This window comes from Pseudophryne corroboree, chromosome 7 (assembly GCF_028390025.1).
Source record: "Pseudophryne corroboree isolate aPseCor3 chromosome 7, aPseCor3.hap2, whole genome shotgun sequence".
NCBI classification, from domain to species: domain Eukaryota; kingdom Metazoa; phylum Chordata; class Amphibia; order Anura; family Myobatrachidae; genus Pseudophryne; species Pseudophryne corroboree.
The window spans coordinates 413635819-413663000 of NC_086450.1; the positions used below are offsets into that span (position 1 = coordinate 413635819).

At 45.4% G+C, this 27182-nt stretch overlaps 1 protein-coding gene across 3 annotated transcripts in view; it reads right to left on the bottom strand.

The window, feature by feature from the left end:
- Window positions 1-27182, bottom strand: part of ARHGAP17 (Rho GTPase activating protein 17) — a 151871-nt gene that overhangs the window by 43218 nt on the left and 81471 nt on the right. For all 3 annotated transcript variants that reach the window (XM_063934738.1, XM_063934740.1, XM_063934739.1), the window contains exons 2-3: window positions 14442-14481; window positions 2690-2794 (exon numbers count right to left, since the gene is read on the bottom strand). In XM_063934738.1, the coding sequence (XP_063790808.1) occupies window positions 2690-2794; window positions 14442-14481 (145 nt within the window). The remainder of the gene's footprint in view (window positions 1-2689; window positions 2795-14441; window positions 14482-27182) is intronic.

Consider the following 27182-nt stretch of genomic DNA (forward strand, 5'->3'; position numbering starts at 1 on the left):
GCGCGTCAAAGCCTTGTCCACCCTGGGCGAGGATTCCCACCGTAACCTGTCTTGTGCGGGGAAAGGATACGCCATAAGAATTCTCTTGGGAATCTGCAGTTTCTTGTCTGGAGTTTCCCAAGCTTTTTCAAATAAAGCGTGCAGCTCATGAGATGGGGGAAAGGTTACATCAGGTTTCTTCTCCTTAAACATGCATACCATCGTGTCAGGCACCGAGGGGTCCTCTGTGATATGCAAAACATCTTTTATTGCAATAATCATATAATGAATACTTTTGGCCACCCTTGGGTGTAACCTCGCATCATCGAAGTCGACACTGGAGTCAGAATCCGTGTCGGTATCAGTGTCTGCTACCTGGGACAGGGGACGTTTATGAGGGCCCGAAGGGCCTTGTGACACAGTCAAAGCCATGGATTGACTCCCTGCTTTTACTCTGGACTCTGCTTTGTCCAATCTTTTATGTAATAAAGACACATTTGCATTTAAAACATTCCACATATCCAACCAATCAGGTGTCGGCGGCGCCAACGGACACACCATAATGATCTGCTCTACCTCCTCCTCAGACGAGCCTTCAGCTTCAGACATGTCGACACACACGTACTGACACCCCCACACACACTGGGATACACAATTATGGGGACAGCCCCCCAATAAGGCCCTTTGGAGAGACAGAGAGAGAGTATGCCAACACACACCCAGCGCCACTGGACACTGGAATAAAATCCCAGACTGTACAGGGCTCTTTTATAGAATAAATAATACACTCACTGCGCCAATTACATGTGCCCCTCCCCCTTCCCCCCTCTTTTTTGCCCTCTGTACTTGCTCAGCAGGGGAGAGTCCAGGGAGCAGATTCATTGCAGCTTGCTGTGGAGAAAAATGGCGCTGGTTAGTGCTGGAGGATCAAGCTCCGCCCCCTCAACGGCAGGCTTCGGTCCCGCTCAAATTCTTTATACTGGCCGGGGTTTTTCAATATACTGCATCCGCAGTATCCAATATATTAGCCAGTGTCCCTTGAGATTAATATTGCTGCCCGCACCCTTACAGTGCCTTCTGTGTGTGTATGTGTGGGAGCAATGGCGCGCAGCGTTACCGCTGCGCGGTACCTCAGTGAAGATCTGACGTCTTCTGCCGCCTGTGAAGTCTTCTTTCTTCTTATACTCACCCGGCTTCTATCTTCCGGCACCGTGAGGAGGACAGCGGCGCGGCTCCGGGACGAACAGCGGGGACGACACCTGTGTTCCGACCCACTGGAGCCAATGGTGTCCAGTAGCCTAAGAAGCAGAGCCTATCAGTTAAGTAGGTCTGCTTCTCTCCCCTCAGTCCCACGATGCAGGGAGCCTGTTGCCAGCAGTGCTCCCTGAAAATAAAAAACCTAACAAAAAGTATTTTCAGAGAAACTCAGTAGAGCTCCCCTGCAGTGCATCCAGTGTCCTCTGGGCACAGGATCTAACTGAGGTATGGAGGAGGGGCATAGAGGGAGGAGCCAGTGCACACCCATCTAAAGTCTTTAGAGTGCCTATGTCTCCTGTGGAGCCCGTCTATACCCCATGGTCCTTACGGAGTCCCCAGCATCCTCTAGGACGTAAGAGAAATATATACACACACCCTATCTATACTGTATGTATGTATGTATAGAGAGAGAGAGAGAGAGAGAGAGAGAGAGAGAGACACACACACACACACACAGAGTGTCCAACAATGTGGAAGTGCACTCATCCAAGCAAAATGTCTTCAACGGCTTCAGTTTCACAATAGCTTTATTTCAGTCGAAGTCAGGCTTATAATTGTCGACGTTTCGATCCAGTATTTTAGGATCTTTCTCAAGACAAGCTTCCGTGTAAAGAAAAATATTTGTAAGTATCACATATATGGTGATTCAATGTGTCATATTCAAACAGTATCGTGGCAGCGTGGCATGAAGTCCATAATTCATGTGACAACTCTGAGTGTGGTGAATCCACTCACAGCCAATGGGTCAACCAGAAAAATGCGGACAAGACATCACTGCACCGGATATCTCGTCTAACACACGATATAACTACAGCCACATATATTGTGTGCACCTCCACATTGTTGGACTCTCTATATATATTGTGATCCTGCCCGCCGAGGCAGATTTTCACTAGGTGCACCCCACTGTTGTTGATTATATATGCGAGTGCAGGATTTTTGTGCAATATATATACATATACACACATATATATATATATATATATATAATAAAGATGATGTGCGGCACTCAGGATTGAAGAAAAGAATCACCACCAGCGTAATGATCAACGTTTCAATTTTACTATGAAAATTGTCATCCTGATGACAATTTTCATAGTAAAATTGAAACGTTGATCATTACGCTGGTGGTGATTCTTTTCTTCAATCCTGAGTGCCGCACATCATCTTTATTGCATTTACCTATGGGAAAGTGAGGGCACCAGGGACAAATGCACCAGTTATTGGAGTGCCGGACCGTCTTCTACATATATATATATATATATATATATATATATATATTTATAAAAAATAATTTTATTGAGCTGTATGGGAAGCACATACATAATAGAAACATCAATTAATTATTATTTACAGAAGACAAGTACATCCATCAGAGGACAAATGATGACCGAGGATGGTTTTCTGCTCCCGACTATAACAGCACTATGCAAACTCTGAGAAGCAAACTCACGTATCTCTTGTCGGGGTCAGTTCCAGGCTGCCCCTGCAAACAGCCCAGGAGCTTCTTGTATGCATTGTGACACACCAGCCGCACGTTGTCAAGTCTTCTTTCAATCTAGAAAATTACAGAACATGTTAGGTCAGCTATTTCATGAGATATCAGATCCTGTATTATATACAGTCAACACAGACACATCCAGAGTCTACCCGCACACGTTCAGCCACATCCAGGGTCTACCCAGACACATTCAGCCACGTCCAGAGTCTACCCGCTCATGTTCAGCCATGTCCAGAGTCTACCCGCTCATGTTCAGCCACGTCCAGGGTCTACCCAGACACGTTCAGCCACATCCAGGGTCTACCCAGACATATTCAGCCACATCCAGAGTCTACCTGAACATGTTCATCCATGTCCAGGGTCTACCCAGACACGTTCAATCACATCCAGGGTCTACCCAGACACGTTCAGCCACATCCAGAATCTACCCAGACATATTCAGCCACGTCCAGAGTCTACCCGGACATGATCAGCTACGTCTAGAATTACCCAGACATGTTTAGCCACATCCGGGGTCTACCCGCACACGTTCAGCCACGTCCAGGGTCTACCCGCACACGTTCAGCCACATCCAGAGTCTACTCGGACACGTTCAGCCACATCCAGAGTCTACCCGGACATGTTTAGCCACATCCAGACGCTACCCGGACAAGTTCAGCCACATACAGAGTAAGTCATCCCGGACAGTGTCTTTCTTACAAAAAAAAAATAAAAGACTAAAGGGCCTTACACACATCACGATGTGCCGCCGAAGTGCCCGACGGCCGATAACACGCATCGATACCGATGGGCGATAACACGAACGATGCAGGGACACGCATCGTTCATCGTTGGTGCCTACACACTGAACGATATCTTGTTCTTTCAGTGTAATCGCTTAGTGTGTAGGGCCCTTAAGGGGCAGGTGTACTAAGCCTTGTAGAGTGATAAAGTGGAAAGATAAACTACCAGTCAATCAGCTCCTGTCATGTTACAGGCTGTGTTTGAAAAATGACAGGAGCTGGCTGGTTGCTACTTTATCTCTCTCCAAGGCTTAGTACATCTGCCCCTATAATGTTATTTAATACATACAATATGCGGTTAGTTAGATCTTTATCTTTCTTATACCCCACTAGACAAATGTTTATCCCTTATGTTAATGTGAATACAATAAATACATTCCTTGACCACCGATTACAACTTGAAGATGTTGCCAACCCACACACACAGCAGATTTCATACAAGTACTATAGTGTTTACACCATATCTAACCTATAGTTAGAACCTCCAAAGTGTTACTAGAGCATGCACCCAGCTCCAAGCCACATCCATTCCACATCTGGAACCTGGCTGTATAGGGCGTCCATTTACATCCAACATACACTGAAGGTGGCCACACACCAGCAGATAGTGCTGCTTGACCCAAGATTTGTTCCCTTGGTTACACATATGGGATGCCAAATTGTACAGCCATACGGTACTCGGTTTAAAAACAGAGTACTTCTGGATTGTAGTCCGTTAATGTTTGTCTTCCAACTTCACTTTATTCCATGCCTGATAATGATGCTATTTCTGTAGGAACATCATCAGCAATAGCCCTCATTTATCTGCCAATTTACAGGATATTGGTTGAATAATCACATATAGGGCTGTTATGTACAAACCTTAGGGGACTACAAGGCTCTGCGAGACAATAAAACACAGGTGTGAAGCTCAGATTGCTTAAGAAAATAGTTTAGCTGGAACTCTTTGGCAGTAGTCAAAATCTGCAGGGTTAGTCTTCAGCAAATACTTTAGCTTGGGAGTTGAAAACTTCTACTCTAGACAGCCAACTCTCAAACACAGGATAAAGGCTAAAATACACATGACCCACAGAGTCTGTGACTAAGGGGTACGCATAAATAAACGCAGTAACTAAGGTGATGGCATCAAAGTCAATAGAACCAACAGGCCTGCATCGCTGCAACCAACTGGCTTGCATCGAGAGGTGCTGGAACCAACAAGCCTGCATCGAGAGGTGCTGGAACCAGCAGGCCCGCATTGGGAGGTGCTGGAACAAACAGGCCCGCATCAGGAGGCTCTGGAACCAACAGCCCCACATCTAGAGATGTTGGAACCAACAAGTTTGCATCGAGAGGCACTGGTATGGAACCAACAGGTACGCATCGAGAGGCGCTGGTATGGAACCAACAGGTACGCATCGAGAGGCGCTGGAACGGAACCAACAGGCCAGCATCAAGTGCCGCACACCTGAAAGCTATAGTATAAAGTGACACAGAATTTGAGTCTCGGGAATCAATTAAAACATCTAGAAGTGTTAATTTAAAGTGAACATTCACACAAATCCCATAAAATTGGTCAGTGCAAATGTCTGGACAGACGTAGCCAAACACAATCTCCCAATACACCTGCAAATCAACGCCCTATCGTTTATTCTAACCGTATAATCCTGCGCAGACTCCTTATGTGGATTTACTGGATTTTGCTACGATCCGGAAAGCTTGCAATTCCATTTGCACCTCTTGCGTCTCAACAAAACCCACATCAGACATAGGAATGCTGTATTTCTATTTATGAATGAAGCCTTATCAAACAAAGCAGTAAACATGATTTATTCTGTAGAACCCGAGAAAAGACTTGTGCTAGGCTAAACTCTGATCCCTAGACAGTGCATGGCATGACACACAAGAGCACCGCAGCACTAATGCCACATAATCCCTCAGAAACATCAAGCTGGACAAAGTTACATAAGGAAAGCATTCAGAATGGATATTCACACTGCACAGGAATTCCATATACAGTGCAATTACACAAAAAGGCTTCCACACCCCCTTGTCATGTCCTGGATGTCTCAGTAGGCAATGTGTGGCTGTTGGGGCATGCTGAGACTTGTAGTTTTAACATCAGATGGAAAGACACGTTGTCCAACCTTGGTTTACACCCTTCCCTGTGACCGGATAGCAATAAGAGAAATACTGGAGAGAGATAACATGGACAGATAATGGGGAAGATATACTAAGCAGTTAAAAGAGTGGAGAAGTGAGCCAGTGGAGAAGTTGCCCATGGCAACCAATAAGCATTAAAGTAACATTTATAATTTGCGTACTATGAAATTATACAGAGCAGCTGATTGGTTGCCATGGGCAACTTCTCCACTGGCTCACTTCTCCACACTTTTCACTGCTTAGTACATCTCCGACAAAGTACCAGCCAATCAGCTACTGCATACCCTTCAACATGACCCATTCCATTAGGTACAAAATGCTCTGTTCCTGGATTTCCTTGCCAGTGGCAGTTACAGAGGTGTTGCTGCAGCGCAGTCCAAAATTCAACTAGGGAAGCCACACCAACTGCCACCGCAAACACTGCCAAACATTACCAGCCAGGACTCCGTTGCAGTTGGTGTGGCTCCCCTGTTTGAATTTTAGACTGCGCTGCAGCCCCACCTCTGTAACTGCCACTGGCAAGGAAGTCCAGAAACAGAGCATTTTGTACCTACTGGAGCTGGTCATGTTGGAGGGTATGCTACTGTCATTTTTCAAGCCCAGCTTGTAGCATGGCAGTTTGGCGCGGATTGGCTGGTACTTCATCTCTGTCCTCTTTATCTCTCTCCAATGCTTAGTACATAGACTCCTTACTCTTATATTTCTTTTTTTTTTTTTCATTGTTTTTATAAAATGCATTTGCTTAGAACGAGTTAAACCTATTTTTTTTCTATAAGACAATTCTCCACCTGCCCACTGCTTTTCCACAGCTCAGTGATAGGGGTTGAGGTTTGGCACAGAACACCGTGAGACAGAGACCCAGCCAAGTGCCTTAGCAGTCTTTCATGATGCAGGGAAGTCTGTTATAATCAGCACAGGCCTAATCTGGAACAAGCGGCTTCTCCTGCTGTTAGCGTCTGGTGATACAGAACCTGCATGTATACAATCTCAGGGACTTGCGCGGGGAACGTGGGTCCCTCAGAGACAGCTGACACAAGAGACTGTTGCCAAGCAAGCAGTGTAAACATTGCAACCTGTGGTGAGATCTGTAGAAGTAATCTTTTATTAATTAATTAAATGGTGGCTACACGCTGAGATTTTGACATCCAATTAGGTTGTTTTAGATCTTATGGTTACAAATTGTAGCATGTATGGGTCAAAGAAGATGTGGGGCCTGATTCAGAGGTGTATGCACAGCTGTGCGAAGATATGCAAATGCCACAGACAGATTTCTATTGATGCGCCACTGGTGGCTTTGCATATCCCAGTGGATGCATACAAAGATGTAACATCGGTTGCAGAAGTTGATTATTGAGTTCTAAATAACCCTATGGTCGGGAAGCATGAAAACATTGGAGCCATTGCAGCTGTGTACAGGAGCGCAATTGCAGCTTCAAATAGCCAACAAAACGGCTGCAACACGACTTTGCTTTTGTGTCACCCCAAAGGGTCCCAAACTGCCAATCAGTTTCCATACGCAGTGATAAAAAAAATCGCTCCACTGCTATTAAATGTACATTGCGTACAAAGCTGAATCAGGCCTTTGGTCAAGGAGTCATAATAACTACTGTAGTGAACAACCCCTAATAAATTATTTCTACTAGGCAAACAGGAAGCTGGGTACACACTTACCCGGTGGATGTATCGGGTCTGCCGACTGCTTCAGGTAAGCATATACACTTACAGATCGGCCGCACTATATGGCATCCTGACGTCACAGCTGGGCGAGCATTTGAATATGCCCACCTTGCAGTGAAGTCAGTCCCTGCAGCCAGAGTACGGGGCGGTCGGTGGGTCGCCCGTACGCACAGCCAGATGTGCGGATATACCTGCAGATATATTGGGCATCGGCTGTGCTGCAGGGCTGATGCAATAGGTCTGTAAATGAGGTCATTCACAGACATATGAGGCGGGGTGTAATGTTGCCTGAGTTTGGTGGCCATGTGGGATGCCGTACGAACTCAGATTTTTTTTTAAAGGGGCAATCACTTACATAAATAAATACTCCACCACGCTTTACATTTAAGCAGAGTTGCAATAGAAATATCAGGTATTGGGGGTAATTCCAAGTTGATTGCAGCAGGAATTTTGTTAGCAGTTGGGCAAAACCATGTGCACTGCAGGGGAGGCAGATATAACATGTGCAGAGAGAGAGGGATTTGGGTGTGGTGTGTTCAATCTGTAATCTAATTTGCAGTGTAAAAATAAAGCAGCCAGTATTTACCCTGCACAGAAACAATATAATCCACCCAAATCTAACTCTCTCTGCACATGTTATATCTGCTCCACCTGCAGTGTACATGATTTTGCCCAACTGCTAACAAAATTCCTGCTGCGATCAACTTGGAATTACCCCCATTGATAGACATATAGATACACATAGATGATGTTATGGTGACTGAATTTTGCCTAAAGCCATTACTTTGACTAACCCGAGTGGACTCACTTTACCACTCCTAGGGTTTAGGGATTCCCTATCACTGTCAGGTACCGGGAAACGTTTACTTTTGTGTATGTGACATCATGCTTCTGCATGGTTGTTGTCAGCTAATCCACACTGCGCATGGTAGCAGGCAGAGGGCGGGGCTTGGGGACACTGGGTTCAATCAGCTGGAGAACAGAACAGCATTCTGCGCTATTTTTGGTGGTCACAGGCACAAGCAGATGCAGGCATTTTCTTGCCGTTAAATGTTTATTAGCTCCAAATGTCCTGAAAATGTCATTACACTCAGCTAAATGTGCCAAACTTACACGTAGCATACAAGATGGTACAAAAGTACATTCCTGCATCTCATGAGGTAACACCGAATGCAGCTGCCAGTGCTGGAGATGATCTCGGGATGCTGGCAGTCAGAAGACCAACAGCGGCATCCCAATGCACAGAATCCAGACATCTGCTAGATAAGTATTGTAACCCTCCCCCTCAACCCCCCCCTACTTAGTGCCTAACCATAACCCTCCCTCCCCGCAGCCTTACCCTAACCTGTCCCCCAGCCTACACCTAACCCCCCACTTCCCCCGCAGTCTAAACCTAACCCACCCTCTAGTGCCTAAACCTAAAGCACCCCCCCCCCCCCCCACACACACACACGCAGACTAACCCTTAGTGTCCCAGGCATATTTACGACCAGGATTCTGTCACCGGCACTCGAACGCCGGTATTCTAAACGGATCCCACTAAAGCAGCCTCACCACTACGGATAAGGTAAGTACATTTTAGTATTTACACAAACACAGTGTAAATATAAATACAACCAGCCTGTACACACAAAGACACTGCTGTCCCAGCTGCAGTGCTGCACAATATATTTACAATGCATTTTATGTGCACACGGTGGACATTAACCTGCAGCCGATGCCCTAAGTGCCCCCAGCTGCAGTATAACGTATTTACCCTCACCCAGTGCGGTCCACTGAGCGTTAACCAGCTCAACGCTGTAGCCACCGGGCTTACTAAATCGTTGTAACACAATACTGGCCAATCCGTGCCTGGACTGAGCCCCCCTACCTGCTGAGAACCGTAGCTGCGGCCCACATGTTAAACATGCAAGCACATATTATTACATAAACATTTACCTGAAAATGGCACCAGTGCCAAGGCCACCATCATGCTTACCGGAGTAGCTGGCTATGGTTACCATCACAATTCCTAAATGATAATGTCACTTTTTAGGGGTTGAATTATCCTGTCCCAAAAGCTGAGCTCATGGGCTTTTTATAGTTTTAAGGGCCCTAGGCATATGGGATGCAGAGTGGTTGCCTCTTTTCCATGATATCTGAGACCAGTTGAATTTTTGGCAGATGTGCCGGTTGGGAGTACACTATTTTTGCTCGTCTCTGGAACACGCAGATATTAAATATATCCGCGTACAAATGAGGCCTCAGTCTAAAACACTTGTGTACTCCCCCAGCTAAGCCGTGTTATTCCTGCAAGGCAGCAGCTAGTCGCTCCAAGCTCTTATCTGGTAACAAGCTGTGCCACATTCCCATCATCTCAGAATGAGGCCTTGTGTGGGAGCCTCTACCACCTCCATGCCAAATATGCACTGCATGAGCTAGTATACGGCACAGCAATAATAGTTAATTCTGACTCCCTACCTAGTAAGTTAGCCTTTGTCCTGAACTAAATTTGACTGATTTTAGTGCTTGGTGTAACAGTTGGAGAAGCACTCTGGACACAAAGACTCAAGACACAGCATTAAGATGTACTTAGTATTACCTGTACAAGCTGCATCGTTGCACCTGTTAGCATATTTTGCATCCTTAAACTTTGTCCAGTGAATTCCCACACTGAAGCGGATTTCATGAGGTGCCTTTGACCCGGCCCTCTACTTCAACAGAGATGGTGTCTCACTTGGTCTTCTTCTTCGACGTTGCTCCATAAAAGCCAGCACTGATCAATGCTCGAGCAACGGATGCTTTGAACTCCAACTGATTCTGGTCATCGAATCCAGACATTCGATACACCAGCCATGCATTTACACAATTCACATCAAGAAAGTAAAGGAACGCCGGAATGTACAATTTCCTGTCATTGCGTCTGTGTGGGTGCATCCCCACACACTGATCCCTAAGATCCACTCCCCACCCTGTAAATGTTATACCACTCTGTACCTAACCCTGTTGCTAAATGCTCTTAATGACTGGATAAAATAAAACAATACCAATAACGCATCTGCCACTATTACCACAGCTGCTACTAATGATTTGATTATATTATTACTAATAATGTGAAATAATTTACCATTTAAATAAATGATACATAAAGGCTATCAGCTGTCAAAACTGGCATATATGGCTATTATATGAGGAAAAATTTAGGTTAAGCTTATATGCCAGGAACAAAGTGTAGCATGCAGTACAGATCTTTGTATTGCATGACGTCCGCCAAAGTGGACACAATTTTATATCAACTGTGAAACAAAATAGCGTATTTGATCAAAACATCTACCATACTATACTCGTTACTTTACTTTCTTTTTTTTTACCTGCTCTCCTATCTTTAAGTAAAATTATTTTACTGAAATCCCTTGTGTTTTGACCTTATTGTTTTTGTAGGAATTAAAAGCTGCCACTAGGTGGCATCCCTTCTAAGTTTGGCAGAGGTCTTAAGAAGAAGGCACAATGCACTAGTGATGTCAAAAGAGAGTTCCTATAGGATATAATGACTTAAAAACACTTGTCCATTGTAGTGGCCTCTATGCACTAAAGAGTTACAGTGCACCGGTCACCTTTTAACAATGTAGGCGGGCTCCTTTACACAATGGAGATGGGCCCCTTTACCCAATGGAGGTGGGCATTTGACAGACTGGATCTATATTCAACCAATTTGCCTATAATTTTACAAAGTCAGCGATTTCAAACAGAATGCAGCCTAATGATTTACAAGGACCAACCTTATGTGCAATAATTATGTAGCATATGAGTGATGTCAAAGGTTCCAGTCAATTGATAGACTGCATTCTCAAGGTTAGGCCATAAAACATATATAGATTTGGACATACGCACTGTTACATATTTTCATTTTGTAACATGGGTGCAGTTCTCGGTACCTGCTCTTTTACAATGCAGACTCTATAGGGGGCATTCACGTAGCAGCGTTGTCCTCGAAGTGCAGGCGTTCCAATGGAAGGAAGCTTGTTATACATTACCAGTAACTAATGAAAAACAACTTCTAAAGTCCAAGCCATATACTTGTTATAGAGGGTACACAAAGTTCTTATTCTTATTGGTGATAAAATAAAGTCATGATGTCCCTTCAGGGAAGAAATTTAAGCGCCCGATAATGTGTTAACGACACAGGTGAATATTCATGCCCCACGGAGCACAAAGTTAGAATAAGTGATGCAGACACAACAAAGTTTTCACAAGGAAAAGTAGCAATTAAATAATAAAGTTTATAAAGAAATAAAGCACATACAGGGAAAAAACAACATAAACAAGCTAGAAAACTGGAGAAAAAGTTGTGTGTAAACAATCACTACACCCTGCTCCGCACAATGAGACCCTAATCCCGACATCCCAGTAGATCTGAGCTGAAAGGAAGAAACACTGTGGATTGTGCTGATGAATCAGCCGGCGCTGCCCCACACCCTGCCAGCTGCATGAATGGTAGGAAAGCCGGGCAATTGTTCTCCCCCTCTCCCTGCGCCTGTTTGTCACCAGTTTTGGAAACCGTTCAGTGGAAAAGCTGCCTTATCTCCCAAAAACAACGGAGGGGCTAGAGGCAAGGTCACAAAAACACACATGGCCTGGGCCAAAGCTACACAGCACGGTGGCAAGGATCAGCCTTCTGCTGGCAAGGAATGCTGGAACTTGTAGTGCGACAAAAGCTGGGAAGCCACAAATTGTTTTTTTTAAATCGCACAATTAACAAATATTCTAAATCTGAAATTATTAGAGCTATAATTTATTATCAAGCATCATAAGTAAGGGATCTGTCTAATCCAGTGCCAAGGGTAAGAGTAAACGGCTGCATTTGCTCCCAAGGCCACCAATTCCTCCATTTTTATTTTAAATCATGTTTCTGTATCTTATTTTAGGGTAATGCTCTTTTATTACAAAATAAGTAATAGGGACAGTCACTTAGCGGCAATGGCTGTGTGGCGCCGGCATTACGATTATTTTCCAGCACATCGCGACTCCTAAAAGATTTTTTTCTCACTCCAAAAAGGTGTTGTTAGGCTACCATATTACGCAGTGATGTGCATACCCACACATCACAACCGCACATAGCCGCTAACGGAATATGGTCCAAAGTCTCTCAGTGAATTTGGAAGGTTCCTTTTTGCGATATATTGCAGATGTACACATGGCCAGGGGGGAATTCTCTGTATGGGGAAATCTTTTATGTCATTCCTTTAAATTTTATTTGGAAATTTAAAGGAATGATGAAACAATACTACGTTATTTGTGCAAATCAGCGTCAGACAATACATTACAATATCACTTGGGTTGCCTTAGATAACATTATTTTTCCAAATTAACAAGACTGTTAGTTGCGGAATACAGCAGCCTGTCTTCCACTGATGCACCTGTCCTGTACCCAAAGTATTCTGTGGTCTAGAGAATAAGTATCTGTATCTAGAGATCTGTATCTGTGGTCTAGAGAATAAGGCCTGTTAAATAACTTGCAAAAACACTTATTTCTTTAAACATATTATTATCCATAAAATATTCAGATTTTTGTTTCTGTTTGGACAAATTGTAGCCCTTCAGCCAAAAGAACGTCCAGTTCGGTATGGCTGGCTCCCTGGATTAAAGGAATCCCCAAACAGATATGCGTTTCTCATGATGTTTATAATGTATTCCTAGTATAGACATTCAACATACTGTAAAGCCAACAACATGCTACTGTGAACAGGTCAGCCATCGTCTATTCACTAGGCCCTAGTCAATGGATGGGCTGCAGTCACTAGTATACACAACCACAAACCAAGACACAAAACATCATTAAAGCACTTTGAGTCCTCTTGGGGAAAAGTGATATTTAAGTAAAAGTATTATTATAAGTAAAAACCTATGAATCTTTGGAAAACAAAAAACATTGACCCATGCACATGACAAATGCAAAGCAATATAGGAATTTTATTTCCCACTTTTTGACCACCACATCCCCAGCCCCCTTTTCCTTATTGTTTGAGAGTTATAAAGGTATAATTATAATCCCAGTATAAGCATAAGAGGGAGAGGAAGAGGAGAGGGAAAGGAGAAGGAGTTGGAGCTGGAAGAAAAGACCAGTGGCCGAGGAAAAGAAAGAGTAGGGGGATATGGAAAGGAAGAGGAGAAAAAGGTGAGGGAAATAAATCAAAATAGTGGGAGAGGGAAAGGAAGAAGAGAGGGAAAGGAGGGTGGGAAAGAGGGAATGAGAAGAAAGGGAAAGGAGGAGAGAGAGAGAGAGAGAGAGAGAGAGAGAACGGGAATAGAGGAGGAAAAGAGACAGGTAAACGAGAAGGAAAGGGAAATGTGAGGGAAATGGGGAGAGAGCGAGGGAAATGGGGAGAGAGCCAGGGAAACGGGGAGAGAGTGAGGGAAAGGTGAGGAGTAGAGGGTGATGAAAAGGAGGAGAGAGTGAGGTAAAAGGAGGATGAGAGGGTGTGGGAAAGGCAGATGAGAGGGTGGGGGAAAGAAGGCAGAGTAGGAGAGAGTGAGGGAAAGGAGAAGGAGCAGGAGAGTGCAAGGATGGGGAGAGGGTGAGGTATAGAAGGAGGAGAGGGTGAGGGAAAGGCGGAGGAGACGGTGAGGGAAAGGCGGAGGAGACGGTGAGGGAAAGGCGGAGGAGACGGTGAGGGATAGAAGAAGGAAAGAGTGAGTAAAAGGTGGACAAGAGAGTGAAGGAGAGGAGGAAAGGGTGAGGAAAAGGAGGAGAGGGTGAGGGAACAGAGAAGGAGGAGGAGAGGGTGAGGGAACGGAGAAGGAGGAGAGAGTGAGGGAACGGAGGAGGAGGAGAGAATGAGGAATACAGAAGGAGGAGAGAGTGTGGGAACGGAGAAGGAGGAGAGCACGGAAAAGGAGGAGAGAGTGATGGAACGGAGAAGGAGGAGAGAGTGAGAGAAAGGAGGAGGAGCAGGAGGAAAGAGTGAGGGAAAGGAGGAGGAGCAGGAGGAAAGCGTGAGGGAAAGAAGGTGGAGAAGAGAGTGAGGGAAAGGAGGATGCGAGGGTGAGGGAACGGAAGATGAGAGGGTGACGGAAAGGAGGTTGAGAGGTTTTGATAGGAGCACACCACCTCAGGTCTCGCTTACCTGTAAAAGGTCCTCACTTAATACTTCTGTTTTTTCAGCTCTGTAACAAAGAAGAAAGAAATAACTGTCAGAAAAGCACAGATAAAACAAGTGTGACCTCTTGCTCAGAGTTGCAATGTAAACTGTATGTTTACGCTAAAACACACACTAAGCCCAAATACATATACAATTTAAATGTTTACTTAACATGAATAACAAACGTTCGACCAAGTCTCATTTTACATAAACACAACAAGGCAGAGCTACAGCAGAGATTTTTGCTGCATTTCTCTCTTTTGAATGGCCTTGTTTTACATTAGGCGGGTTACACAAGTGGCTTTTAAATCATTTAATGTGAAGACTGGGCAATCCCACAATTTAGCTGTGTCTAAAAAAACGTTCCATGGACTATAAATGGGATAACTCAATTCTATGCAACCTTTTGAAGGACACAGGCCGTGCTGATTTGACCAGTGCAGTGGGATTCCATGAGGTTCAGCCATGGCATTTAATAGCACAAAGTTGCATAAAATAGCACAGTGTTCTCGGAGACTTTTATGAGATCTAATTGCAGAGATTTAATAGCCCTATGTATAAATATACATCATCTCTGGATTAGCCAATTAGAACTTGGCTTTACATAAAATCTCAGAGGGATCGGCTAGAAGAATGTTCTACCATCCCTATCTCATGACTTCATCCATATGTGATTTAGGAATATCAATTTACACAATGGCAAACATTAGTGGGCCAATGTCCATTGTACAGACGTAACGTGCGTGCCTTTGACTGCGCATGCTACAGAGCTAAAGATAGGCAACAACAGAAGATGAGGAGTCATACTCTATTCAGTCGCATCTCTTCCTGCCGCTAAGAGGGGCATAACAAGGTGGTAACGGGGCATTTGCACATGGGCAAAGCTTATAGAGGGCATTTGGACAAAAACTAATTACATTGATCCAGACCATGTTGTGTTTCATTAGGCTTCACTGAAGTTTCTTTGTTGACATATTGTTAAACATACACTGGAAATAAAATAGTGGCTTGGTTAGAACTCTAAGAACTGGAAGCCATTTTGTTCACAACATTGGACATATCTACTGGCTGATTACATGGATGCTAATTCCGTCACTACTGGCTGATTACATGGATGCTGATTACTTCACTTTGTAAACCACAGCACAATGGCAAATTGCAGTTATTTGTCATCTTGCAATCCAGATGGCAAAGTAATAATGATAATGTAATTTATATAGCACTTTTATCCTAATAGGGCTCAAAGGGGGGAATTCAGTTGAAATTGCCACCCGATCTCCCGGCTATAGTAACGGGAGATCGCAGGGCCAATATTCAATTGATACCCATTATCGCGTCCATCAGTGTTGGGTCTAGCCACGTAAAGCAGCTAAACCTGACTAAACTAACGGGCGCAATCGTGAAAAGTGTAGTTTGGGCACCCAAACGGGTCACTTTTCCCACATTTCAGCTCGCCAGCACGGGAAACTGCGAGTTGAAATGTGTCTCCCCACGTCTCAGCGCACCTGAATGGAGCAACAACTGAATTGCTCCGTTGGGCGCCATCTAGTGGTGGCCGCGGAAGAACAATTGAATTCCCCCAAAAGTGCTTTACATTTGCCTTTACAGCAGAAAATACAGAACAAGAACAGTAGATTAGTGAAATGCAGAGTAAATACGTAGGTCTTGAGTCTGTTTTTAAAGGATTCTAGAGTTAAGGCTTCTCGACCTGTGCAGTTAAGCCGGTTTACAGAGTCGGAGCCACAAAGCTGAAAGCTCGACCCCCAGATGAATTCAGGGAGATTCTAGGTACTGTTTATAGTCCTTCATCTACAGATTGCAATAATCGAGTGGGACAGTAAAGGAATGTGGATGAGGATTGGTGGTCAGTCTGGGAAAATTTGGTCTACTAACATTAAACTGACAGCCCACAGTGTTGCGTGTATGGGCAGATCAAGCTTAAGGTGCATACACAGTTGCAGAGAAAGTAAACAACGTCGCTCATTTTCACCCTTCCTGAGCGATGTTTACTTTCTCGGCAGGTATGTATGCCGCCGAACGATGCGCGGCCCCGCAGATCGTTAACGACCCTCGCTGTCGGCCGTGTAGGCAGCTCAATTTGGACTGTCGTCAAAGAGCTGCCTGCACAGCCCGGCTGCGGCGTGACATCACTGAGCGATATGGTCATCCTATCGCTCAGTGTGAATGCACTGCTGCCGACCGCCTGGTCCGGGACGTGGAAACACTAGGCGACGTCGCTCATAGAGCTCATCGCCTAAATGTGCACCCACCATTAGCCATGTTTTGAAAATGGGGGACGGGGGGGACGGGACATATTAGCGCACATCTTCTCACACAGGCCTACCGCTAGCATAACATCACCTGGCTATAAATCCTTTCAGAGAGGACTGTACACAAGCAATCCAAAAAAGCAAAACACAGCTGTTTTCTCAGGACCTCATGCGACGTCTGATAAAACAAAGCGAATCCTCTGCACTCTGAGGTAAAAAACATCCCCATATACTCATTTTTAAAGTATACAGCAAGTTCCAAAAATGTAACGCTCCGTAGAACTCACAAATCTAAACTAGCGTAACAATGACATGAAGACAAAAAATGTACAATTGAATGTTAAACTAATAAAATAATCAAAGCGATACATATTTGCAGGCTTTCTAATATATACAATGGTTACAAGTTATAGCAGACAAATCATACAGTAAATCGGGTAGGAGCTGTTGGCCACAGGGTAAGGCTTGGAAGTAAATCAGGTAGGAGCTATGGGCCACAGGGGAAGGTTTTGAGGGCCTCTTCTTGCCCATTACTGCTCTAGTGTTTATAACACGGAAGAAAACTTCTAATTAGTTGCTAAGGGCACACATTTATGGACAGCTGGCTATCTATGTAACTGCTGTCATATGTGTCTCCACTGTTTTTTGTATACAGTCATTTGAGGCTCCCTAGATACACTATAGGTAGTCTGGCTGGGGGAGAAAGGAAAATATATGTCAAGACAACTTGCATTTCTGGTTTAGTAGTCTTTTATGCAACTTGTCTGAAGCCAAAAGCAGCACACACGCTGGAGTCACAATGTACCAGCGGGTGCACAGAGCCCCTTCTTGCGTTCCTCCTCTGTGAGAACTAGCTGCCACCTACACATGAAGTGGTTAAAGCGGGCTGAGGGCCGAGATGAGCAGGTTCCAGTAAGTTTCTCACACACATATTCGGTTTCTGAGAGGCCCCAATGTGTATTTATAATGCATGAGCTGCCACTGTGGGATGACAGAGGGTGCTTTGGTGACCGTCTCAGGTGTGACGTGGGAGGGGGCTCAGGGCAGGTCCTGTACAGGGAGACAAAGGAGGAATCTGTGGCATTTATCAGGCTTCTGGGACATGTCCAGGCACCAAGAGAAACCCATCCTTAAGAGTAAACAAGGAGAATTACATATACTACAATAATTCATGGCAAACACTGTACTATACATCATCTGAGCAATGACACATGCAATGACAATGCCTGGTACATGTGCAGTTTTGAAGAAATTTAGGGCATTTTAACCCTGAAAGAATGGTGATACTTTGTGTATGAAAACACGTGCACCCTCGCAGAGAATGAGGGTGTCTGCTTGTCAGGGAAATCTCTCAGCAAACGCCTGAACTGAAAATACATCTTCCCACAGGAGTTCTCCTATGTAGAAGAGAGAAACAGGAGAACTGGAGAATTTACAAGGACAAGGAAATAAAAACCAACTATTTGCTGCCATAAAGCTGGGTAATATGAGTAATATTATGGGTATTATGATAATAATGAGGTTGTACTTGGAAATGAAACTATTTTTGAAAAATGATTATTACTACAATTATTCTTATTATATAGGGTAATTATGTTCTGCAGGCAGTCACTCACATCAATACCTGCAGCAGTGGATCTTATAATCTACAGTATATCCCCTAACACACGGACATATACTTTAGCAGTAACTTTAACAGAATCCAGTAATACTACCAGATGTTTCTGGAGTGTGGAGGAAAGCAGAGAACCTTGAGGAAGTGTGCAAAAACATGAGAGAACACACAAACCCCACACAGACAGGGAATCAGACCCTTGAGCCCAGTTTTGTGAGGCAGCAATGTTAACCACTGTGCCACTGTGGTGCACTTAAATTTGCGCATAAATCCACCATTACAGGCTGACATCATGCAATTTGTTAAGGTGATCAGTCTGAAGAGTTAAGGACTGATATGTCCTATGTGGATAGTTAAAGATAGTTCCAAGTAGTTTAAAGAACAGTTTCCCCTCCCCCTGAACAACATGACTCAGTGGTAAAACATTTCTTCTCCCTCCGCCCTCCCGTACTATACTGGAAACCTGTAACAAATTCCAGGTCTGGAACCTGCTAGTAGTCAGTGAAACCATTACAATTCTGCGGTATGCACTTACAAAGTAACGGGGCTGTGCTTAGGGGGAGTTGTCTCATCAATTATCCATGAATTTAGAGGAAAGAAGCTAATGCACTGGGCCCAATACTGCACATTTAATACTTGGGAACTCAGCATTAAAATTCTAAGGTTTACCATTAAGTGTTTTTAGATCAAGAACATGCGGCTCAGCTGAGCAATGATTAACCACGTCACTTATACAGGCCAGGCCACACATAAGGGCATGACAGACGGGTGCTTTCATCTATGCATCAGCCTCATAGTGTCCTGTTAGGTGCCTTAAGGCGGGTACACACTGGAATATATATCTGCCGATAAATTGATCTGCAGATATCTATGGATGGATCGGGCAGTGTGCTGTGCATACACACTGTCCGATCCGTCGGGGACTGACGTCATGAAGTGGGTGGGCGTGTACACACGCCCGTCCAGTTCAGCTGTCAATCACCGCCGGCTGCCGCAGCATGTGTATGGGCGGTTGGCTGGTCGCACGTACACACACACAGCGATGTGCCAATATATCAATAGATATATTGGCCGTCGGCTGTGCTGCGGGGCCGACGCGATACGTCTGTGAACGACGGAGTTCACAGACGTATCGCCCATACACACTGGCCGACAGACCCGCGATATATCGGCCGTTCAAGAGAACGCCCGATATATCAGCCAGTGTGTAAGGCACCACCTGGAGGTAGGTGTAGGTACTAAGGGGAGGGGGGAGGTTGGGGTTAGACTGCGGTAAGGGGGAGGAGATCAAATACTTACCTCGCCCCTGATGGGATCTTAACCATCAGGTTGCCAGCATCGGTACTGTGACCGCCTGCATCACGTCCGCCAGGATCTCATACCAATCCCCTTAGTAAGGCTTACAGCACAACGGAATATGCTGGCGCTACATGAATAAACGCCATTAAATAATATGATCCAGGATTCTGTAGAAAAGATGTGAAACAGGAGCCCTCCACCTGTCAGATGTCTCTGTTATAGGCTAGAACACTTGTGTAAAATGCCTTCTGATTCGTTATTACAGGTAGGTGCCGTTTTCTTTGATTCAATGTATTAACGTATTATTGCGATTTAGGGTTAATATGCGGCCCTATGTGGATCCTGAAGAAGTGCATCATGTTGCCTATCACTGTAGTAAAGGTCTGTGATAGGACTAACAGCACCAGTCAGATAAATCTGCTTAGACAGTGGACGTAAATGCACTAGATTAACGTATAAGACTCGGGATGTTTAACTTGTTGCCATCTAGATGAGGCCTAGCTCAATGCCACTTGGTAAAGAGCCTGTGTGCATTGTAATTGCATCTCTCCATAAAGGAACAATGATCTTTCTAAGCACTATCCATCTCACCTCCACTCACCTGTAAAAAATAAAACAAAAAACGCTGCATCGGAGCGCCAAAGTTACTGGTGATCTTGCCACAGCCGGCAATCAGTGCAACCAAAGTAAGCACACCTTTGTTACATTTTTACTTTCGTGTGGATATGGGGGGTGATTCCGAGTTGTTCGCTCGCTAGCTGCTTTTAGCAGCATTGCACACGCTAAGCCGCCGCCCTCTGGGAGTGTATCTTCCCTTAGCAGAGTTGCGAACGAAAGATTAGCAGAATTGCGAATAGAAATTTCTTAGCAGTTTCTGAGTAGCTCAAGACTTACTCACACATAGCGATCAGTTCAGTCATTTTCGTTCCTGGTTTGACGTCATACACACGCCCAGGGTTCGGCCAGCCACTCCCCCGTTTCTCCAGATATTCCCGCTTTTTGCCCTGACACGCCTGCGTTTTTCCGCACACTCCCAGAAAACGGCTAGTTTCCGCCCAGAAACACCCACTTCCTGTCAATCACACTACGATCATTTGAACGATGAAAAATTTTCGTTCGGGCGTGAGTAAATCTACTAAGTTTTGTGTTAAAATACTAACCGCATGCGCACTGCGAACCATGCGCATGCGCATTTTTGCCTTAAACGCTCCGTTGCGAAAATCGGCAACGAGCGAACAACTCGGAATGACCCCCATTATCCTTTAAGTCTCAGTGTCAGGGGACAGAGCATTCTAACAACAACTGCTAAAGGTTCACAGATACTAACAGTAGTCTACATCCTGCTGACCTCTGCCTGTCAGAAGTGCACAGAATATTAAAGCTATAACATCACTCATTCTGTATAATGAGAGAGCAATCTGCAATTAAGTTTTATAAGTAGTGTGCTAGGATTCACTGTAACTAGTAATGACCTTCATAAGCACACTTCTTACAGTTTCACTCCCTGAAATGTTCACCGGGACAGCCACTGTACCAGACAGACAGCCATTCTGCAAATATTGTGTCATTTAAAAAATCGTAAAATATTCCGAAAAACCATAGGGAAGAAGATCTCAACAAACACATACCATACTGTATATCGGACTAGTGTTCACTCGCATGGATGTCTGTTATTGCACAGCAGAACAAATTTTAGATAGGAGGTCTTTGCAGACTTTTGTGAGGGTAGTTTCAGTGGAATGGAGAGGACAGAAGCCAGACTGGAATGGGTCAAGGAGTGAGTGTGAGGAAATAAAGGCAGTCAGGCGGTTGTAGACAATCCGCTCAAGGAGTTTGGAGGCAAAAGGAAGGAGAGAGATGGGTCGATAATTGGAGAGTGTGTGTGGATCAAGGGTAGCTTTTTTAAGAATAGGGGAGACAAGTGTATGCTTGAAGGCAGAGGGGACAGTGCCTGATGAGAGAGAGAGAGAGGTCGAGCAGGTAGGTAAGATGGGAGCGGGCAGAGAGAGAGAGAGAGAGGTAGCGGAGTAGGCGGGAGGGAATAGGGTCTAGTGGTGGAGGGGGGTGAGGAATGGATGAGGGCCATGACTTCCTCACCAGATACATGGGAGAAAGATCTCAGAGTTGGTAAGAGGGAAAGGGAGGGGTGGGTAAGGCATAGGACAGGGCCGGTTTCTGATTTTTTGGGTGGGATGTGATATCTTGATGTATGGAGTCAATTTTGGATGTAAAGTAAGTGGCAAAGTCAAGAGCAGAGAGTGAGGGGGGGGGGGGGGGGGGAGACGAGGTGGGGGTGGGCAGAGAAGGGAGTTGAGAGTGGCAAAGAGGTGGCGGGGGTTGGAAGACTGGGAGGATATGAGGATTTTGAAGTATGACTGTTTATCGAGGGAAAGGGTTTGAAATGGAAGAAGTCTGCCTTAGAGCGTGATTTCCTCCACTGTCGCTCAGCAGTACGTGAGCATTTTTGCAGATATCTGGTGCATTTGGTGTGCCAGGGTTGAGGTGTTGATCTGTGAGGGTGAATAGTGGTTGGTGGAGCGACACAGTCAAGAACAGAAGTAAGGGAAGCATTGTATAGGGATGTGGCTTGTTCAGGGCATGAGAGAGACAGTATAGGAAAGAGAAGTGAGTCGAGTAGGGAGGATAGGGAAGTGGTGTCGATAGCCTCAATGTTGCGTTTAATGATGGTAGCCTTAGGAGGTAGAGATGGAGTAGCTGAGAGAGATAAGTTAAAAGAGAGCAGGTGGTGGTCTGAGAGGGGGAATGGGGAGTTGGAGAAATCAGAAATATCACAGCGGTGAGTGAAGACCAGATCCAGTGAGCTCCCATTCACATGGTAGAGGGAGTAGGTCCACTGGGAGAGACCAAGTGAAGAGGTGAGGTTAAGGAGTTTAGAGGCAGAGGATTTTGTGGGGATATCAATTGGGATGTTGAAATTGCCTAAGATAATGGAGGGAATGTCAGAAGAGAGAAAGTGAGTTAGCCAGGAAGCAAAGTTGTCAAGAAATTTGGAGGGCATGCCAGGGGGGGCTGTATATGACAGCTACTCGTTGATGGACAGGTTGGAAGAGGCATATAGCATGGACCTCAAATGTATAGAATATAAGGGATGGTTCTGGGGGGATGAGATGGTAGGAGTAGTTAGAGGGTAAAAGGATCCCAACACCACCGCCTAGGCGACCCCCAGGTCTGTGTGTATGTGAGAATGTGAGTCCCCCCAGCAGAGAGAGCAGCAGCAAAAGTGGTGTCATAGGGAGTAATCAAGATTTCTGTAATGGCCAGGAGGTGCTGGGAGTTGTAGATTAAAAGGTCATGGGTGGGGACCAGTTTGTTAAAAACAGATCTTGCATTCCATAGGGCACAGGATAGGGGGTGAGAGTTTGAGGGAGAGATGCAAATGAGATTATCAGGGTTGCTGAAGCATTGAGCTGATATTGATTTGGATGGAAGGGATAAAGCGGGCACAGTGTTAGTGCAGGCTTCTGAGCTACGAGGGGAAACTGCAGGAGGAGGGCAGGGAGGGAATGCGGTGTGATGTAGAAGGGGAAGAGAAGAGGTGACAGAGAATGGAAGGAGGGAACTGGGCTGAGTGGTGGGGTAGTAGGACCATGGTGGGGCAGAAGTGACTGAAAGTGGGGTGACAGGGAGAGAGGAGGGGAAGGGAGGGAGAGGGGTGGATGGGAAACAGAGGAGAGAGTAGAAGATGTAGGATACTAGGGGGGAGGGATAGATGTGGACCTGGACATAGTATGGGTGAGGAAAGAATTAGGTAGACAAGGGGTGATGGGGAGGGTTGATGTAAACCTGGACATAGTATGGGTGAGGTAAATGGGTGTAAAAACTAAAGAAAAAGAAAAAAAAAAAGAATAAATAAATATTGGAAAAAGGAGTGAAGACCGTATAATAGAAAGAGCAGTAGAATTGCAGGAGATCAGGTAATAGTACGATGTTGGTAAATGTGTATTATAGTCGAAAATAATTGAGTTACAAGTGAAACTTACAGTGAAGATTAAAAGATTGCACAAACTCAGCTTTAAAATAGACTGCTAGAATTGGGAGAAGTTTATTTCTCAAAACAAATTGCTATGTACAGACACAATCCTTACAGTTTTGTTATACGTATAGATCACACAACACACTCTGCTACAAAAGAGGTTGAAGGTATGTGGATAATGGTGACACCACACAGGCAATTTGTTATATATGATTTTACTCTTCCCTGTGATATTTTATAATATATGTGTATACATGGTGCTCCCTGCGCTCTCCTGTCAGTGATTGCTCCAGCTAGGGATACCTGGAACCTCTCTCCAAGAAAAGCCTAAAACATGGGATGACTGAAGAGATTGGGGGATGTGACTGGGGACCACCGTGGACTGCTGACTGCCAGTGCACACCCCCGACCTAGGTAGGAGACAGCAGCAGGAGCTCACAGTGCATGGTAAGGAATTAAACCAATTTGTTTCCACATATAAGTTCACATCACGAAATAAGACCACCAACAAAAGGCATAAGCCAGTGGTTCTCAAACTGTGTGCCATGGCACCCTGGGGTGCCTCAGGGCAGAGATGTAGCATGGTGCTCGGAGCAAGAGTATGTTTTGGTACCCCACTTCCCTGTACTCAATTAGCGGCCTAGCCAACATGTGGTGACATGTTACATTTGAAAAGAAACAATATTTAAATATCCTAAATTGGTGACAGGGCCAATTCTAGACCTTGTGGAGCTCAGGTCGAAAGTTTCCTTTGGGTGCCCCCCATGTTTAAAATGCCAAAGGCTTGCAACAACAACATAGGGGCATGGAAGTACGGATGGTGTAATGGTTAGCATTACTGCCTCACAGCACTGAGGTCATGGGTTCAATTCCCACAACTAACTGTGGAGATTGTATATTCGGTTTCCTTCACAATCCAAAAATATACTGGTAGGTTAATTGGCTTCCAATATGTGTCTACGGAAAAATAAGATTTTACTTACCGATAAATCTATTTCTCGTAGTCCGTAGTGGATGCTGGGACTCCGTAAGGACCAAGGGGGATAGCGGCTCCGCAGGAGACAGGGCACAAGAATAAAAGCTTTAGGATCAGGTGGTGTGCACTGGCTCCTCCCCCTATGACCCTCCTCCAAGCCTCAGTTAGGATACTGTGCCCGGACGAGCATACATAATCAGGAAGGATATTGAATCCCGGGTAAGACTCATACCAGCCACACCAATCACACCGTACAACTTGTGATCTGAACCCAGTTAACAGTATGATAACAACGAAGGAGCCTCTGAAAAGATGGCTCACAACAACAATAACCCGATTTAGTTAACAATAACTATGTACAAGTATTGCAGACAATCCGCACTTGGGATGGGCGCCCAGCATCCACTACGGACTACGAGAAATAGATTTACCGGTGAGTAAAATCTTATTTTCTCTGACGTCCTAGTGGATGCTGGGACTCCGTAAGGACCATGGGGACTATACCAAAGCTCCCAAACAGGCGGGAGAGTGCGGATGACTCTGCAGCACCGAATGAGAGAACTCCAGGTCCTCCTCAGCCAGGGTATCAAATTTGTAGAATTTAGCAAACGTGTTTGCCCCTGACCAAGTAGCTGCTCGGCAAAGTTGTAAAGCCGAGACCCCTCGGGCAGCCGCCCAAGATGAGCCCACTTTCCTTGTGGAATGGGCTTTTACAGATTTTGGCTGTGGCAGGCCTGCCACAGAATGTGCAAGCTGAATTGTACTACAAATCCAACGAGCAATAGTCTGCTTAGAAGCAGGAGCACCCAGCTTGTTGGGTGCATACAGGATAAACAGCGAGTCAGACTTTCTGACTCCAGCCGTCCTGGAAACATATATTTTCAGGGCCCTGACAACGTCAAGTAACTTGGAGTCCTCCAAGTCCCTAGTAGCCGCAGGCACCACAATAGGTTGGTTCATGTGAAAAGCAGAAACCACCTTAGGGAGAAATTGAGGACGAGTCCTCAATTCTGCCCTGTCAGAATGAAAAATTAAGTAAGGGCTTTTATATGATAAAGCCGCCAATTCTGACACACGCCTGGCTGAAGCCAGGGCTAACAGCATCGTCACCTTCCATGTGAGATATTTTAAGTCCACAGTGGTGAGTGGTTCAAACCAATGTGACTTAAGGAACCTCAAAACAACATTGAGATCCCAAGGTGCCACTGGAGGCACAAAAGGAGGTTGTATATGCAGTACCCCTTTTACAAATGTCTGAACTTCAGGTACTGAAGCCAGTTCTTTCTGGAAGAAAATCGACAGGGCCGAAATTTGAACCTTAATGGACCCTAGTTTTAGGCCCATAGACAGTCCTGTTTGCAGGAAATGGAGGAAACGACCCAGTTGAAAATCCTCTGTAGGGGCCTTCTTGGCCTCACACCACGCAACATATTTTCGCCAAATGCGGTGATAATGTTTTGCGGTTACATCCTTCCTGGCTTTGACCAGGGTAGGGATGACTTCATCTGGAATGCCTTTTTCCTTCAGGATCCGGCGTTCAACCGCCATGCCGTCAAACGCAGCCGCGGTAAGTCTTGGAACAGACAAGGCCCCTGCTGGAGCAGGTCCTTTCTTAGAGGTAGAGGCCACGGGTCTTCCGTGAGCATCTCTTGAAGTTCCGGGTACCAAGTCCTTCTTGGCCAATCCGGAACCACGAGTATCGTTCTTACTCCTCTCCTTCTTATGATTCTCAGTACTTTTGGTATGAGAGGCAGAGGAGGGAACACATACACTGACTGGTACACCCACGGTGTCACCAGAGCGTCCACCGCTATTGCCTGAGGGTCCCTTGACCTGGCGCAATATCTGTCTAGTTTTTTGTTTAGACGTGACGCCATCATGTCCACCTTTGGTCTTCCCAACGGTTTACAATCAGGTGGAAGACTTCTGGGTGAAGTCCCCACTCTCCCGGGTGAAGGTCGTGTCTGCTGAGGAAGTCTGCTTCCCAGTTGTCCACTCCCGGAATGAACACTGCTGACAGAGCTATCACATGATTTTCCGCCCAGCGAAGAATCCTTGCAGCTTCTGCCATTGCCCTCCTGCTTCTCGTGCCGCCCTGTCTGTTTACGTGGGCGACTGACGTGATGTTGTCCGATTGGATCAATACCGCCTGACCCTGAAGCAGGGGTTTCGCTTGACTTAGGGCATTGTAAATGGCCCTTAGTTCCAGAATGTTTATATGAAGAGATGTTTCCATGCTTGACCACAAGCCCTGGAAATTTTTTCCCTGTGTGACTGCCCCCCAGCCTCTCAGGCTGGCGTCCGTGGTCACCAGGACCCAATCCTGAATGCCAAATCTGCGGCCCTCTAGTAGATGAGCACTCTGCAGCCACCACAGAAGAGACACCCTTGTCCTTGTCGACAGGGTTATCCGCTGATGCATCTGAAGATGCGATCCGGACCATTTGTCCAGTAGATCCCACTGAAACGTTCTTGCATGGAATCTTCCGAATGGAATTGCTTCGTAAGAAGCCACCATTTTTCCCAGGACCCTCGTGCACTGATGCACTGACACCTGGCCTGGTTTTAGGAG